This window comes from Lepisma saccharinum, chromosome 7 (assembly GCF_977018435.1).
Source record: "Lepisma saccharinum chromosome 7, izLepSacc3.1, whole genome shotgun sequence".
Taxonomy (NCBI): Eukaryota; Metazoa; Arthropoda; class Insecta; order Zygentoma; family Lepismatidae; genus Lepisma; species Lepisma saccharinum.
The window spans coordinates 47,019,743-47,044,028 of NC_139235.1; the positions used below are offsets into that span (position 1 = coordinate 47,019,743).

The 24,286-nt window shown below is 37.3% G+C and overlaps 1 protein-coding gene across 1 annotated transcript in view; it reads right to left on the reverse strand.

Annotated features, from left to right (window-relative positions):
* Window positions 1-24,286, reverse strand: part of LOC145989840 (uncharacterized) — a 300,187-nt gene that overhangs the window by 37,825 nt on the left and 238,076 nt on the right. The window contains exons 11-15 of the mRNA XM_083125242.1: window positions 8,860-9,081; window positions 2,582-2,788; window positions 1,929-2,138; window positions 1,599-1,808; window positions 1,269-1,478 (exon numbers count right to left, since the gene is read on the reverse strand). Coding sequence (XP_082981368.1) covers window positions 1,269-1,478; window positions 1,599-1,808; window positions 1,929-2,138; window positions 2,582-2,788; window positions 8,860-9,081 — 1,059 coding nt within the window. The remainder of the gene's footprint in view (window positions 1-1,268; window positions 1,479-1,598; window positions 1,809-1,928; window positions 2,139-2,581; window positions 2,789-8,859; window positions 9,082-24,286) is intronic.

Sequence of the window (24,286 nt, forward strand, 5' to 3'; positions counted from 1 at the left end):
CGTATGGTTGATGAAACTTGTGACATATCCATCCATGGACAATTAATATTCTGCTTTCGAACTGTGAATAAAAATTTTGATATTTTTTAGGAATTCATGGGCTTTTATGAGATTCCGAACACTGAAGCTAAAACTTAAAAAAAAGGGAGAGTGAGTCATTCATTAATTTATTTCAGTTATCAGAAGGGCCCCCCCCCCCCAATAATTTTGGCAAGTCCGTGCCCCTGCCCTCATATTACTAAGTCATGGTGAATATCAGATCTACTGTTGATCTGCCTCTTCTAAATCCATACTGTTCCTCTCTCATGTTCAGATATGTTACTCCCCTGATTCTTTTCTCATACACCTTTGCTGAGTGACACATAAGTGTTATTCCTCTGTAGTTTTTACATTCCTTTCTGTCAACCTTCTTGAATATGGGAACTGTTAGTCCCTTTGTGCAATCTCTTGGCACTTCTCTCTCTTGCCAGAATGTTTTCAACACTCTGTATAGCCACTGCACACCAATCACTCCTGCTCCTAGTATCTTTTCCACTGGCACTTCATTTACTCCAGGTGCTCTACCTCTCTTTATTCTCTTCAGTGCTTCCTCCACTTCTTTCCGTGTGAGATTCACCTTTTCCTTCCGGTTTTCTTTTCCCCTCACTTCTACTTGTTCATTTCCCTTTTTCATGTTCAGCAATTTCTCGAAATGATTTCTCCACATTCTCCTTATTTCTTCATCCTCTTCTACTACGTTTCTACTTTCATCCCTTAGCTTACAGCTGTCTCCTCTTTCTCTTCTCTTTTCTCTCACTAATCCATACAATAGTTTCTTGTTCCCATCTACATCTTCTTCTAGCACTTTGGCCCATTCTTCCATCCACTTTCTTCTTTCCTCCTTTACTATTGTTCTTGTCTTTCTTCTTTCCTAGAGTATTTACTATAAAATTTTAATTGTAACTAGTGGTAATACTAAGTACATCAACCTGAAGTATAGTTACAATTTAAAATTTCTTGTTTGTCTTACTTTTCTTTGCTCAAGAACCTATTTTTAGTGCATTACTACAAAAATGTTGATTTTTCAGAAAAACAGTAAATTTCCATGTCTTTTCCAGGATTTTCAGACTGGTAGACACCCTGTTCTATACACTTGCCATTAAACTTACTTCACATTAGAGGGGAAAATACAAAATAATAATAATAATAATAATAATAATAATGTAAGTTTCTGATGTGTGAAGATATGAATAGAAGTCACCAGTGATATGCTTTCACATGTTACTTACTTGTATTATGTGTCTTGGTGCTACTGTTCTTATTTTCTCTCTGATATGATAACAAACAAGATTGTTCCAAGTCTCTAACGCTACCACATGAAGCAGGATTATTGTCACTTGAAAGTAAATTATCTGGTGAACTGATGTCACTCACTTTCCGGTATGAAACATTACTTTCCTTGGAAGGAGTGTGATCTAGTTTTGCATCCAGTTTTCTCTCTGTAAAAAAATAATGAACATTGTTAGTTGAAACAAAATAATAATAATAATAATGTAAGTTTCTGATGTGTGAAGATATGAATAGAAGTCAAAAGTGATATGCTTTCACATGTTACTTACTTGTATTATGTGTCTTGGTGCTACTGTTCTTATTTTCTCTCTGATATGATAACAAACAAGATTGTTCCAAGTCTCTAACGCTACCACATGAAGCAGGATTATAGTCACTTGAAAGTAAATTATCTGGTGAACTGATGTCACTCACTTTCCGGTATGAAACATTACTTTCCTTGGGAGGAGTGTGATCTAGTTTTGCATCCAGTTTTCTCTCTGTAAAAAAATAATGAACATTGTTAGTTGAAACAAAATAATAATAATAATAATGTAAGTTTCTGATGTGTGAAGATATGAATAGAAGTCAAAAGTGATATGCTTTCACATGTTACTTACTTGTATTATGTGTCTTGGTGCTACTGTTCTTATTTTCTCTCTGATATGATAACAAACAAGATTGTTCCAAGTCTCTAACGCTACCACATGAAGCAGGATTATAGTCACTTGAAAGTAAATTATCTGGTGAACTGCTGTCACTCACTTTCCGGTATGAAACATTACTTTCCTTGGGAGGAGTGTGATCTAGTTTTGCATCCAGTTTTCTCTCTGTAAAAAAATAATGAACATTGTTAGTTGAAACAAAATAATAATAATAATAATGTAAGTTTTTGATGTGTGAAGATATGAATAGAAGTCAAAAGTGATATGCTTTCACATGTTACTTACTTGTATTATGTGTCTTGGTGCTACTGTTCTTATTTTCACTCTGATATGATAACAAACAAGATTGTTCCAAGTCTCTAACGCTACCACATGAAGCAGGATTATAGTCACTTGAAAGTAAATTATCTGGTGAACTGCTGTCACTCACTTTCCGGTATGAAACATTACTTTCCTTGGGAGGAGTGTGATCTAGTTTTCTCTCTGTAAAAAAAAATAATGAACATTGTTAGTTGAAACAAAATAATAATAATAATAATAATGTAAGTTTCTGATGTGTGAAGATATGAATAGAAGTCAAAAGTGATATGCTTTCACATGTTACTTACTTGTATTATGTGTCTTGGTGCTACCGTTGTTATTTTCTCTCTGATATGATAACAAACAAGATTGTTCCAAGTCTGTAACGCTACCACATGAAGTTGGATTTTTGTCACTCGAAAGTAAATTATCTGGTGAACTGCTGTCACTCACTTTCGGGTATGAAATATTCTTTTTCTTGGGAGTGTGATCTAGTTTTGCATCCAGTTTTCTCTCTGTAAAAAGATAATGGAAATAATGAAAATTAGTAGTTGAAAACAGCATTCATGTGAGAAATTGAAAAAAAAAAGTCAATACAAAATGTTTGCATCCTGTTAATGAAATAAAAATTTCAATATAATTTACATGGAACATTATCTTCAACAAAATATCATAAAAGGCTAATTCTCACTACAATTAAAATTACTGTAGTAGTGGTCTTTTATACAAGCCAAGTGAAGTCAATTTGAAATTGTATATGTGTCAGTACTTAGGCTATTTTGCACCTGTCACATTATACAGGCTCCACCCCCTTACCATAATTAAAATAACATACCTATAATGTTGGAGGACTAAAATATTCTTTACTGCATTAAAAACTAAGGCTGTAAAGGAGCACTCAGCACACACAAAGATAAAACAAAGGACAACACACAAACAGCACTACAAGGAATATACTGGTCATAGGTTCAGATGCCAGAGCCTGGTTAGTCTGCAAAATGCAGTCCAGGGTGTAATACATGGCTTCACATTTGTGTGTACTACATGGAATGACCATTCCCCTTACACTACAATTAGTAGCAGTTAAACACAGGTATAAGCCCAGAAAGTGTCTCTATGCTAAATGTACTAATGCAGGGTACCTATGAAAAAGCTAAATGTTCCCAAGATAAAATGTGAAATTTTCCTGACTAATATAAACACACATGGGCTGGGTTCAAATTAATGGGTTGAGGGTGGAGGCATGAAAAGTTATGGTGCCCCACCCCACTAGCATACCCAGGAATTTCACATGGAAATTACTAGGTCATTCAAATATGACCGGGACTGATTTCTTTTCAAACAACCTGTCACGCGCAGCAGCTGTGCATTTGGGAGAATAGAGCCACAACCCCCATCCTCCCTCACATGCAGGTTAGAACCTGCTCAGTTGTGTCCGAGTGTTGCTAGAGTGATGAGCAAACAGAAGGTGCCGCGGAGCATGGAACAACGCATTGTGATGAAATTTCTCATTGGAGAAAACGTCCAGCCATCTGAAATTTTGCAGAGACTCAAACAACAGTATGGGGAAGAGAGTCTCTCATGAACCTGTGTGTTTGAGTGGTGTAAGTACTTCAGAGAGGGAAGAGAGCGCATGGAGAATGATGTCCCAACAGTCATCACATGAGTGGCGGCGTACCGGTTCTCCCACACCCAAGAAAGCACGAAGAACCCGTTCGGTAGGAAAAGTGATGGCAATGTTTTTTTGGGACTGGCAGGGGGTTATCCATGTAGATTTTCATACAGATGCCAGAACAGTCACTGCAGCTTATTACTCAGAACTCATGACAACAGAAGTGAAGGAAAAGATCCAATCCATGCGGAAGAGAGGTGGGTAGCTTTCCTTCAAGACAATGCACGGCCTCATACAGCCAAAACAACTATGGCAGCCCTCAGCAAATTGAAATGGGACCTTCTGCCACCCGCGTCGTACAGTCCCTGTTTGGAAGGCTTATATCAGACTTATTTATTTATTTATTGATAAAATTTCAGATACAGCACAGGTGGCCATTTTACACTGAAATTGTCAACAATGAGAAAGCAATAATTATAATAAGCATAAAAATAACAAAATAAAAAAAATTAAAATAAATAAGAAATAATTAAGAGTAACAAAACAACATAAAAGTGAATAGCAAATGAACAAAAAAATAAGTAAGAGATGGCACTATGTGATATTAATTACAAGTATTTCTTCTGATAGAAGACCGAAAGGCAAACTCGGAGGAAAATATATCAATACTTGAGGGGAGATCATTGTATTGTGCTGCAAGTCTATAAGAGAGAGATCTTTTTTGAATTTCTAGTCTACGTTTTTTTGTATAAAATAACCTTGTATTGCGAGTTGTGTGCATAGGTACTCTAAAGTGGAATTCCTCAAGGAGTGTGTTGGAGCGGATTTTGCCATTCACAATTTTGTATAAGTAACTAAAATCATTCTGCAAACGTCGCTGATAAGCAGTTTGTAAGTTTAGAAAAGACAAGAGATGCGGAGATGAAAAATTGTGTAATGAGGGAACCCTGTGACGGACTATAGCTAGGAAGAAGTTAAAGACTGAATCGATTCTGGAGAGGTGAGTGGGACATGCCATGGACCAGACGGGAGAGCAGTATTCTATTATTGGGGAGATGAATGATTTGAAGTACAAGGTGAGGGCTGAGATGTTACTAATTTCAGTGAAACGGTAGAGTAAACTTAAGAGACGCATGGCCTTTTTTGTGGTGAATAAAATATGTTCCTTAAATGTGAGCTTTTGGTCGAAAACAATGCCTAGGTCTTTGTGAGAGGATACTGCTTTGATGTTATTGCCAGAGATGGAGTAAGTTGACTTTAACAGATTCTTCTTGAGAGAGATAGTGAGAGTAGTACAATTGTCAGGATGTAATGTAAGGTCCCATGTCAGGCACCAGGAAGTAAATGTTGCTATGTCATTCTGAAGAAGATGAGTATCGTCGGAAGTGGAGATTTCCCTGAAAATTTTAGTCATCTGCGAAAAGAAGGTAATTGCTAGAGGGAGCTGTGAGATGGTCGGCAAGGTCATCGACGAATAATATGAACAAGAGAGGTCCTAGAACACTACCCTGCGGAACTCCAGAGAGGACAGGAAGAAAGTTAGAAACAGTTCCTGGAAGAACGACACGTTGTTGGCGATCGCTAAGGTAATCTGTGAGAAGGGTGAGAAATTTGTCATGAATGTTGAATCTATTGCATAATTTATGAATCAGAAGACGATGACTAACAGTATCAAAGGCTTTGGCCAGATCAAAGTATATTACATCTAATTGTGAATTATTTGAAATGCATTTCATAGGATGTGAGAGTAAAACAGACAGGTTTGTAAGACAGGAGCTACCAGGAAGAAAACCATGTTGCTTAGAGCTTAAGTACGGAGAAACAAATTTGTACAGTCTGTCTTTGATTACTTTTTCACAGATGATTGACAGAGGAGAGAGTAAGGAGATTGGTCTGTAAGATGAAACAAAATTTTTGTTACCACTTTTGTGAATCGGTGTGATGTTAGCTTGTTTCCAAGCGTGAGGAAAGATGCCTTCCGAGAAACATCTGTTCAAGAGAATGGAAAGGGGATAGCACAGGGATTGCACAGTTTTCCTGAGGAACATGGTGTTGATATCGTCCGGTCCTAGGGCACGGTGAACTGAAAGAGACGACAATAGATCCTTCACCTCATCGGGTGTAGTGACAAGCGTTGTTAGAGAGGAGGAACAGACTGGTCTTACGTTTGGCAATGCTGCAAGGGAAGACGGGGGGCAGAAGTTACCATGAAAACAAGCGTTGAAGAGTTCAGCCCTTCGGTCGCCTATCGCACTTTCACTATCATGCGTAATTTCAGCTGGAATCCTACTGTTATTTTTCCTTGAGTTTATTAGATTAAAAAAGTTTTTTGGGTTTTCCGGGATTGTTGCAGTGATATTGTCTATATGTTCCTTATATTTTTTTCGAAGGAGATACTTTGAGTGTCGTCGCAGAGCAGCAAAGGTATTGTGCATGTGTTCACTCGGGAAGCCCTTCCAAAGTTGCCATGCTCGTGTCTTGTTGGCCAGTACATCCCGCACTTCGGAGTCGAACCAACACGGAAATCATGCAGTTTGCTGATAACAACGCCGTCATCGGCAGTGTTCGTTAAATGCCACATCATGTAATTTGCCATATTTTCTTCCATGTGGCTATTTTTTGAAAATGGAAATTGAGCTAAAGGGACTGGGGTGGGGTGCCGGCTGAGAGTACCTCTGGCAAACCAACGCTTCTATACTGACAGGAATGATTTTATTGCAGACCTTATCATCAAAATCCCATCATTGGCAATACACCTGTCTATTGTTAACTGACACCATGCACTCAGTTTAATGGTGGCTAAAATGAATAATGCAGTGTTTCATAGCATGGCCAGACGAGCAAGGACATTTCAAGGTGGCCACAAATGAGTCACCAAACATGGCAGAGGGTACACTCGTACTGCAAGGTATCAACATCACCTGGATGCACTTCCCACATTGTGATGTGCCCCACCATTAGCTGTGTACCACATGTTAACTAGGGATGGACAATATTGAAAATTTGATATCGTGATATATATTTCTTCAAGAAAATATCGTCACAGATGATACAATACAATATTTTTAGTTTTGTGATATTGATGATATATCGTCTCCATGATGATAAAATATAATGACGATATATAGGCAACGTGATATATATTTCTAAAATTTCATGACAGTATATCGCTGACACGATATATATTGTAGCCACAATATATATCGCCAAAATATCATGATGATATACCACTAAAATATCATGACGATATATCACTGATACGATATATATTGTTAAAATATTGTGAAGCATCACCGACACGATATATATTGCCAAAATACCATTACGATATTTCGCTGACACGGTATATATTGTCAAAATATTGTGTAGTTGATATCGTTTGGTTGATATTTTATTAATATTGCAATTGACCAAAACTAATGTTAAAAGACCTGTTCAAGCATAAAGTAATGGAGGAAATGGGTGCCAAAGTGCAGAAGTGGCACAGATTCTTCTAGAATGTTAAGAAAATGAAGGTGAAGTATTCCATTGTGGCATTATTTCAATGGAAGAAATGTGGGCTAGATCCTATGAACCTGAAATGAAAAGACAATCAAATGACTGGCATCATCATCTTCAGCATGCCCAAGAGCCCCAAATGTAAAGGTCATGATAATGCTGGCATATCCAACATGGGGTTATTCTTGTGTACTGTTCCACAAGGGACAGCTGTTATTACTTACTACCTATTATGCTCATTACCTGGAACATCACCTGCACCCTGCTGACAAAAGACACTACAATAACAAAAATCGTTATCCACTGTCCTTAATAACAACCTAACGTGAAGAACTTACTGCAGAAGTGGAGTTCGAAGTACTAGAGCATGCCCCTTACTCATCCATGTGACAACTTGTTTCCAAAAATAAGAGAGGGACAAGGGGGGAAATGCTTCCATGACATCTTCAGCATCATTTCTGACATTTCTCTTTGTACACTATCACAAAATGATGTACTCAAAGGTATACACTGCCTGCCCGTACATCACAGTGAATTTGACTTCTAGGAATTGGAGGGTAAACCAAAAAAATCTAATTTAATTGGATGTCTGGTTAATTAGTCTATGAACCACTCCAGATTGTCACAAATTGAATCTGTTACATTCCACTCTTTTTAAAAAAAAACACCATTTACTTGTGGGACCTGTGTTTTCCACTTAAGAAGACTGCAGAGAGAAGTTCCAAAATGATGTAACATCCATGATGAAATATTCAATCAATTTCTACAAATATTAATGTCATTCTCAAGCAAGAAACCTTCACAAAGAAAAAAACATGTTAAGCCTTTCATTTCAGTAAATGGTTTCCTTTTAAAAAAGAGTGGAATGTAACAGATTCAATTTGTGGCAATCTGGAGTGGTTCATAGACTAATTAACCAGACATCCAATTAAATTAGATTTTATTGGTTTGCCCTCCAATTCCTAGAAGTCAAATTCACTGCGATGTAACTGATAGCTGTTGGTCATTATCTTACACACAATGTTCACAATGACTACACTTTTATAATTATTTTTTCTGATTTTTTACATATACTGTGTAAAAGTTGTCCTTTGGTTACAAACGTTCACAGAATAAAATGTAAGAATTGCATTCAATTTCTCACCATGTTTCATTGGGCTCGAAGTTTTAGTTTCTTGAAATATACAAATGAATATGCACTTGCATGATTTCAATTGAAATGTATGTAATTAAATTAATATGAATAAATTGGCATTGTGATGATCTACCTAATACAATGAACCTGCAAAAATTGAGAATAATTTCAGTGACCACTGTCACCATCACATCGGAACTTGTAGTTATCTGGGAACCGAAATTAATAAAAAAAATATAAACAGGTACATAGATACTTATGCACATTTCGCATATATTAAATTCTAAATTATAAAGTTCAGTAAAATGAAAAATAATATTAATATATAAAACTGTACTTACTTCTTTTACAAGCAACATCTTTGGAAACTTTGTTAATTGCATTGTCGGAAGGCATCAAATTAGAACCTTCTAAACGATTCCACACATATGTTGATGTTTGTTTAGTTCCAGGCACACTATTTGAAGCTCCTTCATGTGCTAATGAAAACCTGGTGCCAGCTGATTTCTGGTATCCTTCTGAAGAGGTCAAACATAAGGTATTTTTCTTGGTTTTAATCATTTCTGGAATGCCAAATATGTCAAAAGTCATTAAATTATTTCAAATACGTCACCATTTAACATATGCAGAGTGTTAAACATAGGCCTGCGATGTTGGCAATTTCCACTGTATAGATGTCAGCTAAAAGTGGCACCAATAATCGAATTGGTAAAATTACAATATTATTCAATTCTAATATTCAATGTCATATTTTTTATTCTTTTGGAAGACACAAGATATATTGACATATTTCTGGTTAGTTAAATTGGTAGTGTTTTATAGTAATGTGTTTTTGAAATATCGTTTTCTTGTAATGAATTGAAATGTCACAAATATATTTTTGGGACACATTAATTGGTACTCTTATCAGTATTGGCTGATATAAGCATATTGATGTATTGGTAAAATTACATTATTATTTTACCAACCTGATATTTACCAGAGAATTCCAAATTAAGCATTAGGCATTTTACATTGGAATGTAAAAACAATAGAAAATAAGAGCAAAAATAACAAGAGAAAGTAACAATAAAGAATAACAACATAAACTAAAATGCATATATGTGATAAAGTGCTTTACATATTATTACACAATAGCCTTTTGAAACGTGCCTGTTTTCAAAAATGTCTATTTGGTTTGTTAGTGTTGTATTGGCCAGGTAGTCTGTAGAAAACAGAATGCTGGATGAGGCATAATCTTAATTTCTGATATGTGAAAAGCTTGAGTACTCCTTGTGGTGCGAGACGGAACTAGAAAGTGAATTTCCTAAAGCCGACGATCACTTCTAATGTTAATAGCATATTGGTTACGTGCGCGTTACTCACTATCTATAAACAAAACTACGTTAGATTATTGAAATTGGTCTACTTACGTAAGTGAGTATGTATTCGTATGTGAACTACGTTTCGGAAGCTTCACTGCTTCCTTCTTCAGGTGGTCGTATTTTAGGCTCAGAACATCAAGCCACGTTGGAGAAGTGTAATGCGAGGATACTAGGTGAAAGGTTTGGGTTATAAACACTTCATAGTGCTCGACATATACAGAATTAAAACTACCTTTGTTAAAAAGCCTTAAAACTCTCGATAAAACATGTTAAAACCACCACTATGGTGTACTTGAGTGGACGTTGAAAGCCCTAGTTCCCTGCCTAGTTCACCTAGTATCCTCGCATGACACTTCTCCGACGTGGCTTGATGTTCCGAGCCTAAAATACGACCATCTGAAGAAGGAAGCAGTAAAGTTTCCGAAACGTAGTTCAGATACGAATACATACTCACTTACGTAAGAATACAAATTTCAATACTCTAACGTATTTTTGTTCACTTCTAATGTTCCCATTGGTTATTTTATGGAGGAATAAATGGTCTGAAAGTTTGTGTCTATCGTGAGGAGTATGGATATTCAGCATTTTCAGAAGGATGGACTCATGCAAGTGTTTGTGGATGAATTATAGTTAAGTGCAAAATTCTTCCATTTTGTTATAATTTTTATAAATACTCTACATGCCCTACCTTTTAAAAATGTAAATGTCTAAATATGCAACTTCTTTTGCACTGCAATCACCTTGAAACATGTTTACAAAGGAGGTCACTGAACCACTCAAGTCTTCAAGACCATTTGGAATATTTATTTACTTAAAGTTTCAGATACAGTACTGAAAGACCATTATATACTGAAACTGTAGCAACAAGAAAAAATAATAATAATAAAAATAAAAATTTAAAATAACAACAAAACAAGACAATACAAGATGGCAGATGAAAAAAAAAGGAATTGTTACATGTACATTCTTAGCGATTGTCGGAAACTGTGTTCTCACAAGAAAATATCTGTATTTACAGGCATGTTATTACATAAGTGGGGGAGCCTATAGTAAAGAGACCGTTGTAGGAGAGAGGCTTGTAGCGGGAATGTGAAAGAGCTTTACGTTGCGAATTGGCCGTGCAGGTACTCGTACATGGAATTGGTTGACAAGGAATTCAGTTTTAATTTTGCCATTAATGATTTTATGCAAAAATTTCATGTCTGGTAGTTCATGATGAGTGTGTGGTGATCGGTAGAATCTCAGTTACTGGTATCAATAAATTTTATATTGGTACTTTATCAATATTGGCCCATCCCTACTGCTTACTAATATGTGAAAATTGTTTCCTACCAGTGCAAAAAGTCAACGGATATCACACATGTACCAACAGTTTTTTCACAGTATTTTTTTATTTTTGGTATGCTGAAATTACTGTTAAATAACCATGTAGGTATATAAGAATCGGTTCAAAAGTTATTACACAGTACACTGGAATTAAAAAACTCAATCTGCTGACCAAGGCAGAAATTTATTTTATTATAAAACATAAACTAAACGTAACATTTCAACCTTCTAGCAAGGTCTTCTTCAGACTCTGTACCAAGTACAAATGTAACAAGGTACACAACAGGACGATATATATACACAAAAAATAGTCCCCTCTAGACTATTAGAAAGTTGTTCTGGAACAATCTAGCAGGTGGCTTTCCCTTGTCAACTGTACTTTCAACTGAAAGAGAATGTAGTTGGACTCTTTATCTCATTCTCTATTTCCTTCATTCTTCTCTCCTCTTTCTCTCTTGTCCTTTCCACTCTTTCTAACACATTCTTCTATTCTTTGTTTAACTTCAGTCCCCCATTCCAGACCATTGTGCCTTCTTCACCTTTCTTATGTATTTCCTTGGACTCCTTCCATTTTCTCACTAGTATTCTCTTCTCCCTTCCTATCTGCTTAGCCTCATCCCACTCTATGTCATGTCCTGTTTCTCTCATGTGTTTAAATATCGCATTTCTCTCCCTCTTAAGTCGTACATCATCCCTATGTTGTTTCAACCTGTCTTTCAGCCTCTTTTTCGTTTCCCCTATGTCACACTCTGACATTCTTTACATTTCACTTCCCTGTTTTCCTTTTTCTTGTTTGCAAACAAGATCTTCGAAATTAATAGGATTTAACCATTAAATTTTGCAATGCGGAAATAAGAAATTTCTAAATTTCACGTAAGTAATTTTAAACTGCATCCATCGTGAATAGTGAAGCTTGTAGATAATGAAAGATTATTACTTTGAATGTTAAGAAAATGAAGACATTGTAGAATTGTTATAATTTTTGTTATGCTGGGATTGTTCTTGAATAGTAAATGTTTTCTTGAGGGTTATAACCTGATCAAATTGCTAATATTTATTTATTTATTTAATCAACTGTTTAATCATATATTTATCTTGTTTATGGGCATGAATTAAATGTTACAATAAATACCCAGTTATAATTATTGAAGCACATTGAAGGTATAATTTTAGATATATTTAGCAGAAACTTCGTAGTAGAGAGTGTACGAAGTAGAGAACATGATTGGAAAGCAGTGGTGAAAGATCAGAAGATTCAGAGGCTCTACTAACCAAGCCAGAGACTGGAAATGATGAAGGACGGTAGTGATCTGGTTATTTCCTATTTACATCAAGTACTGTTACAGCAAGAGATGTCCAACGGGCCTCAGATGGACCTGGATAGCTCATTCAATCTCACCATTTAATGCTGCAGCATAAAGCAGCCTCCCAGCAGTTAGACAATGATCACATCAATTGGGAACCTCAGCAATGGAGGATTTCGTTCATTCACAGATCAGCCAAGATTTCACTTGACTTGATGCAATGGGCATGTACTTTAGCTTCTTTTTGGGTCATTCCATGTGAAACCAACAAGGTCCCTTAGATTTTTTTAATTTGAATTTGATTTTAAAATTTTGGGTGCGTCAGCACTTAGACTATTTTGCAACTGTCACATTATGCGGGGTCCACCCCCTTACCGTTACAAATAACTCTAACATTGCATAACTAAAATCTTAAAACATTCTGACTTCCATTAAAAGCTGAGGCTGTAAACGGGCACTCAGCACACATAAGGACAAAAAAACAGGACAACACACAGAATTATACTGGCCACAGGGCCAGTCGCCAGAGCCTCGTTCGTCTGCAAAATGCAGTCCAGGGTGTACTATGTGGAAGTGAGGTTCACAGTTGAGCATAGTATGTGGAAGATCACCCCTTTAGATTTTTTGATTCATTTGAAATTTGGCATTCTGGAAGGGTCAACTGAGATAGGAAAATATACAAAGTTGCAGATCCATATCTTTTGTATTTTCGAAATTACAGGGTTGCAAACAATGCGATTTTGACCATTTTCTCCAACATATTGTTAACTTTAAATTGCAATATTTTGGCAACCAGGGCACCTATAGAAATGATTCGGATGGCGTTGGCAAGGTCTTGAAGGGCTCTTTCACACGAGATATTGCATATCCATGTCAGGGTAAAAAAAAAAAAAAAAAAACAACAACAACAACAAAGGTGGTGTAAAGAAAACTGGTAGCCATTTTCTCAAAAACGGGTCTTTTAATTTTTTCAAAAAATTGTATGTCATACATACACTATTACTCAATAACTGTACAAAATTTAAAAATGGGACGCCAATGAGATCAGGAGTTACGCTAGATTTAAGGTAGGGTAGAGTAGGTTAGGTAATACATTTTAACATATTTTGATAGACAAATTCCTAATATGCAAAAGTAAACGTCTAACAGAAATGAAATTCAACATTGTTTGAATTATTGTACATGAATCTAATGTTTAAATTAGCAGTTATTAAAAATACAGGGTGATTCAAAAGTCTGGTCCCATAGGTAACTCCGTTATTAGTATACATAGCGAAAAATGGAAAGAGGGGACAGTTGTTGGAAATAGGAGAGTTTCAATCTAAAATGCTTGAAATTTCAACGTATCGTGCACAGTTTAGGCTGTACACTGGTACGAGCCTCACTGGTAGCCAAAAATGGCACATGCTTGTCCCTGAATGCTGCAGTATCATAGAGTACAGTGTAAATTAAGAATTGGTGACAATAATTACAGGCAAAATAAAGAAATGTTTATACCAAAGTATTAAAAATGTGAATGTGTGACACACGCAGTGGAAAAGTGTGAAGTACTTCTGTATTGTAGCTTGATTATTATTTGTGAGTTTTTAACCATTTCTAGAGGTCTGGGGAAAGAAGGCAGTGTGCACATCACATGTTCTCATTTTTAATACTTTTAATAAAAGGAAAATTCCTTGTGGCCTTGGGAACCGAGAAGCAAACTTTTCACCTGTCTAGTTTCCAGTGGTGGAAGAAAAGAATTGCTAACAAATCCAGCCTTTGTTTGTCAGAATTATTTTTCCTTTGTGAGGAAGCCGCATAGAAAAAGCCGCCATTTTCCCGCCTTTTTTGTTCGACACCAAGTGGTGCAAGAGTCATAATTGTTTAATATGTGTGTTAACAATAATGTAAAAGAAGAAAATCACAAATCCAACCAAAAATAGCGACATTATAACGTAAAAACTACGAGCATGCTAGAGGATCTCAATTGAGATGCTCGGGATGCAAAAGGTTAAACATAGGCCTGTGATGTTGTCAATTTCCAGTGTATGAATATAAGATAAAAGTGGCACCAGTGATGGAATTGGTACAATTACAATATTTAATCTGATTCTAATATTGAATTTCATATTTTGAATTCTTTTGTAACAGAAAATACATTGACATATTTCTGGTAAGTTAAATCAGTAGATTGTTGTACTGTAAATATGTTTTTGAAACTTTGATTTCTTGTAATGATTTAAAGTTTAAAAAAATATATTTATTCTTACAAGTATGTGAAAATTGTTCCCTGCCAGTAAAAAAGATCTAAGGATATTTATCACTGTATAGTTTTTTCCACAGCACTTTTTATTTTTGCTATGCTGAAATGTATTGTATTACTGTTAAAGAATAGGTTCAAATGTCATTAGGCAGTGCACTGGAATTTAGTGGCCAATATTTTAGCTCTGCTCACGGCTGAAAGTGCCAGTCAGTGCTCAAATGTAGTTGTGTGATATAGTGGAATCCAATATGTGTCACAGTCAGAAGACTAGAATTATTTATGAAATTACACACACACTAAAATTCATGTTTGTACTCTTTACTTGCAGAGTACCAAAATATAAGAAAAAATCAAGGAGTAATGTCCAGAAAGTAAATGGCTGTTGTCAAATGTGGAATTATTTGCAACATGTAAAAATACCACTTTGCATTTACAATACATGAGATATGCCACATTAGAGTAGATGGGAAAGAATAAGTTATGTACTACAGAAGTAAAGTTCTGAGTTGCAGACCTAAAGTTTATTCCAGCTTGTAAAATAAACTAGTAAGAAACAGTAGGTTAACTAAGTTTGCAAGATTGCTGATGACTCTAAAGACAAAATTTCAACTTAACTTATTCGACACAAAGTGGGGAAGTAGTAAAGAGCTAGGTCAGTTATCTAAAGATCGCATGTTTGAATCTCTTGCAGATTTGATTTTTTTTTATCTTAGATTAATTGAATTAATGTATTGTCGATATTTATCAGAGACAAAATATGAAAACTATTATTTTAGTAAATCTAATTACTCATGAATATCACAGCATTTTTTTCATTAAAATAGATATAGTCTACACAATAACATTTAGTTTCTTTAAAATGATAAACGATTCATGTTACTTCGTCCCTTGAAAACTTGTGCATTTCTAGATGTTTTATATACATAGCGAGCGAAAACTATATTGACTTTGCATCACTACATACATCAGTCCCAAACTACAAATAAACACAAACTTTCCTTCGGAATTTAAGAATGTATTAACTAGAGCTCGGATTTGTATGTAATTACATATTCTATTCCTTTCTAGATACATACACTGAACAGGAAAATGTCAACAAATTACATAACTGACATGATTTTGAGTTTTATGTTACATATTTTGACATATTTTACATATTTGCTAATTTACTTTACATAAAACAACATATTTCGGTAATTCTTTTCCTATATTGATCCTTTTTCCTATGTTTTCAATCTCTGAAACATGATGAAGAAAATTTGTAGCTCATGTCATGTCACATTTTCTAATCAATGAGATTATCTAATCAATCTATTATTAACCTAATGGCCCTTGCACTTGGGTTGGGTCTGTGGGTGTTTGTGTCTGAACATGTATGCTCAATCCTTGATTGGTCATAATAGTACCATACAAGGTGTACAAGCTTCTTTCAGTATATACTCTCTCAGTGTGTGTTTCAATAATATCATTAACAATACTAAATTTCTTTTTAATTAACATGTAAAGTTTGTTTTAATGTGATACCAAGTTTTGCTATAACCATTGTGTACAGCAGAAAAGATTGGAATTTTATATTTTAGCACTTGTTTTTGAGTTCTGAGTTAAACATGTGTGATGTACACATCTGTACAATCAGGAATTCCCATGTTCCTCATAATAGCTGGCTTCAACCACCCTACCATACACCTTACTAACTGGCTCAAAAACAAAATATCTAAATTCAACCACAAACTCTCATATGTATTTCGTACCAGTGCCGATGCCAAAAACCTGGTAACATCCATAGTACAAGCAGATAGAGCAAGCATCGACATAGTGGACATGTATAATTCAATACCCATTAACCTAGCACTAACATCAGTTGAAAGGAGGCTGAACTATAAACAAAGTCCCTACACTAGGAGTGTACGAAACTGCCAATTTACTAGAAGTGTGCTTAAGACCAATTATTTTCAATTTGAAAATAATTTCTATGAACAATATGAAGGCCTTGCCATGGGAAACCCACTATCAGATCCCATAGCAAACATAGCTACGCATTTGGCTGAAAAAAGTATACTCCAAAATCCCGAACTCAAATTCATTAGATATGGACGGTACGCTGACGACACCATAGTCATATACAAAAAAGCTGACAAGATCAACCTTTTGTTGGAAAAACTAGACAGTATCCCCTCCAGACTAAACTTCACTGTAGAGCATGAAAAGGAGGGCAAAATCAATTTCTTGGACCTCACCATCAGCTGCGGGATCAACAAATTCATAACCACAATTTTCAGAAAACCAGATGCAGGTAACCAATATATCCATGCTCTATCAAACCATCCACCCAAGTAAAAGGCAAATGTATGGCTAAACTTCTACTGAAGAGCCTTCGGGGTGGCCACTCTAGGACCATGATAAAATTCAAGTATAATTCCAGGTTTTCAAGGCAAATTTTCCAAAAATTCAAGGCCACAAACGGATGTTTTTTCTATTTCAACGTTGCGTATTACTGCCTCTCAACAGCCACACACATGCAACAGGGGCGCAAGCCAGAACTTTTGTCTGGGGGGGGGGGGGGGTGGCAAGTACCAGGATAAACGTACCTATAATAATGATAATAATGAAATTACTATGACTATTATTATTATTAGTAGTAGTAGTAGTTATGTTAGTGTCAAAGACGTTATCATCCTCGTAAATTACACAACAAGGGGTAATCATTTGTGTTGGAACAAACGATTTTAAACATTTAAAAAAAACTTCAATTTCACATTAATTAATCATGGAAAACATGTACACAAAATGTACTTTTGAATAGCAGAAAATGCATGATAAAAATGCATTCCGAATATTATTATTTTTGTACATATAACATTCATAACTTTCATGTACAACATATGTTTTACACATATTGAAAATGGAGTGATGTAAAATAAGAAAATTGATGCCAATGCTAAATTATGTACGTATTCAAACTTTCTTTAATACATATATATATATATATATATATATATATATATATATATATATATATATGTATTCATATTCATATATATACATATTATATATATATATATATATATATATATGAATGGGTTATTGCAGAAAGGGACCTGAGTCACATTTTTGAGGTATCGGAGTTAATTTTTTCATCTCCACTTTGTCTAGCAGCATACTGCAGGGGGGTGCATTGAGGGTTGCAAAATTAACTATTTCATTATGTTGAATATTTGAGCCAACAACGGCACATTTCTTTCTTACACTATTAATATTATACGATTTTTCATTGTTTTTCTCAGAATTGTGCAAAAGTGACTCAGGTCCCTTTCTGCAATAAGCATATATATATATGTATGTATGTATGTATGTATGTATGTATGTATGTATATATATCTATCTATCTCTCTCTCTCTCTCTCTCTCTCTCTCTCTCTCTCTCTCTCTCTGTGCGTGCGTGCGTGCGTGCGTGCGTGCGTGCGTGCGTGCGTGCGTGCGTGCGTGCGTGCGTGCGTGCGTGCGTGCGTGCGTGCGTGCGTGCGTGCGTGCGTGCGTGCGTGCGTGCGTGCGTGCGTGCGTGCGTGCGTGCGTGCGTGCGTGCGTGCGTGCGTGCGTGCGTGCGTGCGTGCGTGCGTGCGTGCGTGCGTGCGTGCGTGCGTGCGTGCGTGCGTGCGTGCGTGCGTGCGTGCGTGCGTGCGTGCGTGCGTGCGTGCGTGCGTGCGTGCGTGCGTGCGTGCGTGCGTGCGTGCGTGCGTGCGTGCGTGCGTGCGTGCGTGCGTGCGTGCGTGCGTGCGTGCGTGCGTGCGTGCGTGCGTGCGTGCGTGCGTGCGTGCGTGCGTGCGTGCGTGCGTGCGTGCGTGCGTGCGTGCGTGCGTGCGTGCGTGCGTGCGTGCGTGCGTGCGTGCGTGCGTGCGTGCGTGCGTGCGTGCGTGCGTGCGTGCGTGCGTGTGTGTGTGTGTGCGCGTGACAGTGGCGTATTTAAGAGTACGACTTTAATCTCCTTCCCGAAATACCTTCCACCCTTAAAATGTTTCTTTCGTCACTAGAATGCAGATGCATATGTTCAAAAATGGCAAAATACGTAGTTAAACATTAATAAGAATAGAGCCCGACCCTGTGGCCGAGTGGTTAGCACATCGCGCTGCGACGCCAAGGGTCCCGGGTTCGAATCCCGGTCGGGTATGGTTGTTTGTGAATGTCCATTTTCATCCATTTCATCATTTCATCACTCATCCCCATCTTCGCAAATTAGCCAAGAGGCACAAAACGCGAAGTAAAATAAACTAAATCAATCAATCAATCAATAATAAGAATAGGTTCTTCACTAACATTTCAATATTTTTCGTAATACATGTCTCTAAACTAAGGTAGAATTCACACCGAACTTACAGGCGACACGTGTTGCTTGAGGATTTCACCAATCCAACGCAAGTTTCTGAGCCCTATTATGCCTGCCGCTACGTTATGAAACGTTGCTGTGGATTGACGCATTTCCAATCGACATATGTCATTTGCACTTGCTGTTTGGAGTGAAATCCACGTGTTGCTTGACGTTTCGGTCTGAAAGTTACAGGCGACAAACAACACGGAGATGCCAAGCAGCTTTCAGACCAAAGCGACACACAACACATGTCGCTTCGGAACTAGTCAATCAATATCAACGTTTCACACCTTAGCGGTAGCCCCAGAAGACTGAGTTCGACTGGTGAGATTCTCAAGCACCACATGTCTCTTCAATGTGAAATCTCTCAATGAGAGAAGAGCCCAGTTCGAGAGACATGTAAAAGCTCACTAAAGCAACACATACACCGCGCACAAGTGAACAGACCAAGTCAATTTGATGCACGGCCCGAGCGACATGGTGATTTCACACCCAAGCGACAAGCGACACGAGACCCTTCAATCGAATGCAAAAGATTCATTGCGTATGCGGGAACAACAGAAACAGGTGACACGATGCACCGTATTGAGAACATAGTCCAGTCCAAGCTACAAATGCAGCTTGTGTCGATTCAGTTCAAAATTTTTGTTTTCAAGAAGCACGTTACAGGGGGATTTCACACTGAAACGACACGACACACATGATTTTGTGCGAGCAATAAAGGTTTCGATTTCCTGTGGGGCATAGCACCTTGCACTGGCGTACGCAGGGGGGAGCTGATGGGGCTACTGCCCTCCAGAAATTTTAAGAAAATCCAAATTTTTAGATGAAAATTTGTTAAGAACTCAAAGAAAGGAAAGATGTAAACGCAAACCTCCCTTAAAGTTAAAATGACACCCGATAACCATTTCTGTCTTCGAGTACAATTTTAAGAGTGAAAAGTTCAAAATGTACGAGAGCCTATATATTTTATTCGGTATCCCACAATTCTAGAACAAAGCTATATACTATACACCTTTACAATTTCAGCCCCTCCAGAACAAAAATCCTGCTTACGCCAGTGGCACCGTGAGAACAATTGGAGCAGACTATGATATCGAAAACCAGAAAACTACAGCGACTCAATTGTATTTAACTTAGTTAGGTTTGCCATTTTGGAATCTCTCTCTCCAGGAAGTAGTGTAATCGAGGGGTCCAGAGTTCGTTACCCGGTTGAGGCAATTGCATGGACGTCCGCAGGATTTTTTCCAGGGAGGGGCAAGGAAGGTATTTTTTTCCAGGGGGGCAAACGAAGGCAAATTTTCCCCAAAAATTGTGTTGTTCCCTAAAAAACATTGCTTTAATTTGAATTTATGGTGTTCATACAATAATTAACACATATTATTGCGGCTAAAATGAAATTATATGTGTGAAATACATATTTTTAGTTGACTTTCATTTTCCAGGGGGGGGCACGGCCCCCCCTTGCCCCCCCCTTCCGGACGCCCATGGGCAATTGTGGTTCCGATCCCACTTTAAACTGTAGGTTCAATCCCGATTACCCTTTCTAGGCATAAAGTGTACTTAAAAACAATCTTACATTGAACTTGATTGAAATTACATTTTTGCTTGCAAGTTTGAATATGTATATTAATATTAATAATATTAACAATAATTACTTTAATTAATAGAGTACGTAATGAAGTACGAAAACATTGAGATCTGATCAAATTGTCCTTTGCTTATAGAGATGTTACTGACGCAAGTATTGATGGAATGAACTGCAATGATTATTTGCTACCCTTGAAAAAAAAACGAACCAAACGAAAACGCCGCCCGCCTCCCCCTCCCTGTCCTGTTTAAGGGGAGAGAGTGGTCAGACGTTCAGACCAGACGCTTGGCAACTCTGAACTACCCTTTCTTTGTCAGTGCCGGGGATGGGGGTGCGAAGAAGTGTTTGCGCACCTTTTAATTTTCTTCCGCACACATTTTTCAACCAATAACACCAACTCTTAAGAGTGCCATCTCCGGTGGAGGCACACTTTAAACTGTAGCTCCAGTCCCGATTAGCGTTACTGTGCATAAAGTGGACTTAAAATACCAACTCAACAAGAACAACTCTTAGAGTGCCATGCTATCTCATGTCATATTCACCGCCGAATGTTACGTTCTAAAGTGAGACCGCTGTTATTGTTTACAACAGGTAAACACCGATCGCCGATTTCTTTCCTGTACTGTCGGCAGTTTATAAAGGCAAGCCGCCATTTTCTTTCTTTTGTCAGCATTGTTGTTAAGAATTGTTTCTTCTTATGTTTCACGTAGTCTGTGTTTGTCGATAAGTGCCTATAGCTCAGTGTCAGGTGCTTTGTGTTATCCTTTGCGTTGTTGATACACCGTTTTTGTTGTCTGCCTACTGTCGGATCAAAAATTATGTATACTCGAGTTTTGGACTCCAATTAAAAATTAATCAGTAGACCTACATAAAAACGAGTTACATCAAAATTCGACTGTTTCAATTCTGTATTAAGCTATAGTAACCAATTCTTTTTCGAGTATGATTCGATTTTTAGTCGTCTTGAGAATAAAAAAAAGTGCCGTTTTTTGCGTTTTCCAAACAAGAAATCCAAAAAATTTAAAAAATCGTCCGATCGTGATCGAATTTAAATATGCAGGGAGAAAGGTTGTAAATAGAATTCTTAATTTTCAATTTTTTTTTATTGGGTAAAAAGTCAAATGTGTCTTATCAATTTTCTGAAACATATTCCCTCCCATCCCGTGGGAAAATACCTTGCTTGCATTTCCTTGGAAAAAATCTTCCAATTTTTCATGTATGTCATTGGCCTCCCTTCAACAAGCTGTTCTTTTCAAATTTTTGGCCTCTCCGATGGCGCAGTGGTAGCATCGTCGCCTTGTAATGAAGGGGTTCCGGGTTCGATTCCCGGTGGAGGCATATAGTGGTTTGAATCCCACTTTAAACTGTAGATTCAGTCCCGATTAGCCTCACTGTGCACAAAGTGTACTTAAACACCAACTCAATCAATCAATCAATCAAATTTCTAAACATGTCTTGTACTAAAACCGAGCAAGAGTGAAGCAGTTGGAGTTTTAAAATCCACATTATGCACAGTAAGTCTGGACCTATAGTTTAAAGTGGGATCCGAACCACTGTGTGCCTCCATTGGGTATCGAACCCGGGACACCTTTCGCTAGTTTTATCCACTTTCATTGGCATATTATTGGAATTTCAATTAGTGGCTAAAACATGCATGCATGTTTCATGTTTTCTTTATTTTCAACACCGCGCCCCTTAAATTTCATTCCACACCCTCTCAGCACTTCTACAGAGCATTCATTCCCCGACATTCGCTACGATACTCGGCGGCTAGCGGCCCGGCGTCAGCGCTTGTCTTTCCCAGTGAACGGGTCCGCGACAGTCGCACGCTAGTCTGTTTTTTTCGCTCTCCCTGCCTTCGCTCTCTTTCCCTTTCTGTTGACGTTGCAGACTGACGCCAGTATAATCCTCCCTCGGAAGTTGTGTTGTGTCGTGTCCGTGTGTTGAAGATTGTGGCTTAATATGGCACAACAAAAGTTTACATTGCAACAAAGAATTTACGTTGTCGAGTATTACTTCGGAAAGAGGAATTGTGGAGAAGTGCGACGACGTTTTGCAACGAAATTTCCTGGTGTTCCCGTTCCACATAGAACTACTATATTAAACCTCGTAAAAAAGTTTAGAGTAACAGGGTCAGTTCTGAATAAAAGTGGAAAGAAAAATGGGGAAATCTAAAAAATAAAGTATACAAAGACAATCCGCACACCATCAGTGAGTTAAAAGAGTATTGTACGAGAAATCGGGACAATTACAGTAGACGAACTTGCACGTGTAAATGCCAATTACCTTCGGAGATGCCAGGAATGTGTTGCAGCAGAGGGACATCATTTTCAACACCTTCTGTACTCAAGGTTAGTACACAATATGAAAACTGTAATTTTAATAGCCGATTCTAGCGACTGTCGCGGACCCCGTTCACAGGGAAAGACGAGCGCTGCTACCGGGCCGCTTGCCGCCGAGTCTCGTAGCGAATGTAAGGGAATGCTCTGTATATAATTAATTCTGGCAACGCACCAAGATTTACGGTTGTGGTTTTCTCTCCGTTGGGGACAACGAGGACGTTTATGTAAGCAAATAAATAAAATAATAATAATAAACAGTTGTGTTTATATACGTACGTATACGTATATAATTTGTATCCCCTCCTCCACATTCACCTGAAAGTGGCAACAGTTGTGATTCGTGGGACCGTCTGCTCAGTTGATATCTATGTTTTGGCTTTTTGAGTGTGTGCAGTATTCCCCAAGGCCCTCTTCTCTTGTTTTTGCTGTGCAGAAACACAATAATCCTGAAATCGCTTGTATAGCTAGGAATTAAGTACAATGTAAGTGACAGCGTTGAAGAGATTAGAGGGAAGAAATGGTATAGCAATGAGCGAAGTTGCCAAACGAAGAATGTGTGTATGAGAAATTACTATTGTTTTTGCATGCATAGTTCGTCATTAATTTCTTTCCTTTTGTTGCAACATATGATTTTTACTTCGAGACTTATAATAGGTCTGTGTGGGCCTCCCTGATGGCTCAGTGGCAGCGTCGTCACCTTGTAATCGGGGGTCCATGGTTCGATACCCTGTGGAAACACATAGTTGTTCGGATTCCACTTTAAAATGTAGTTCCAGTCCCGATTAGTCTTTCTGTGCATAAAGTCGACTTAAAACAACAATTCAATTCAATTATAATGAATGCTTTCATTATACTTTAATAATCCTAATTATTATGCATTGAAATATATATTGATCAATCAACTCCATAAAATGCTGAAAATTGATATTGGAAATATTAATAGATTGAAGAAACAGGTGTATATAACTTTACTCTTCTTGTTTAAAGTAATCGAATTTTGAAGGAAAATGTAACTCACTTCCCCTTTTGTTATTAATGTCTAGTGGAGTGACCTACTAATTCTGACAGCAAATTCAATGAGTCATGATATTCATCCTGGTCAGGCAGAGTGTGGCTGCCTTTAGATTGTGTTTCATTTATCACATATTTAATAGTTCATCCTCATGCCGCAATTAACCTGGATACATATAATTTTGACCATAAATAGCAATGCAAGTAAAAACTTCTTGAAATTTAC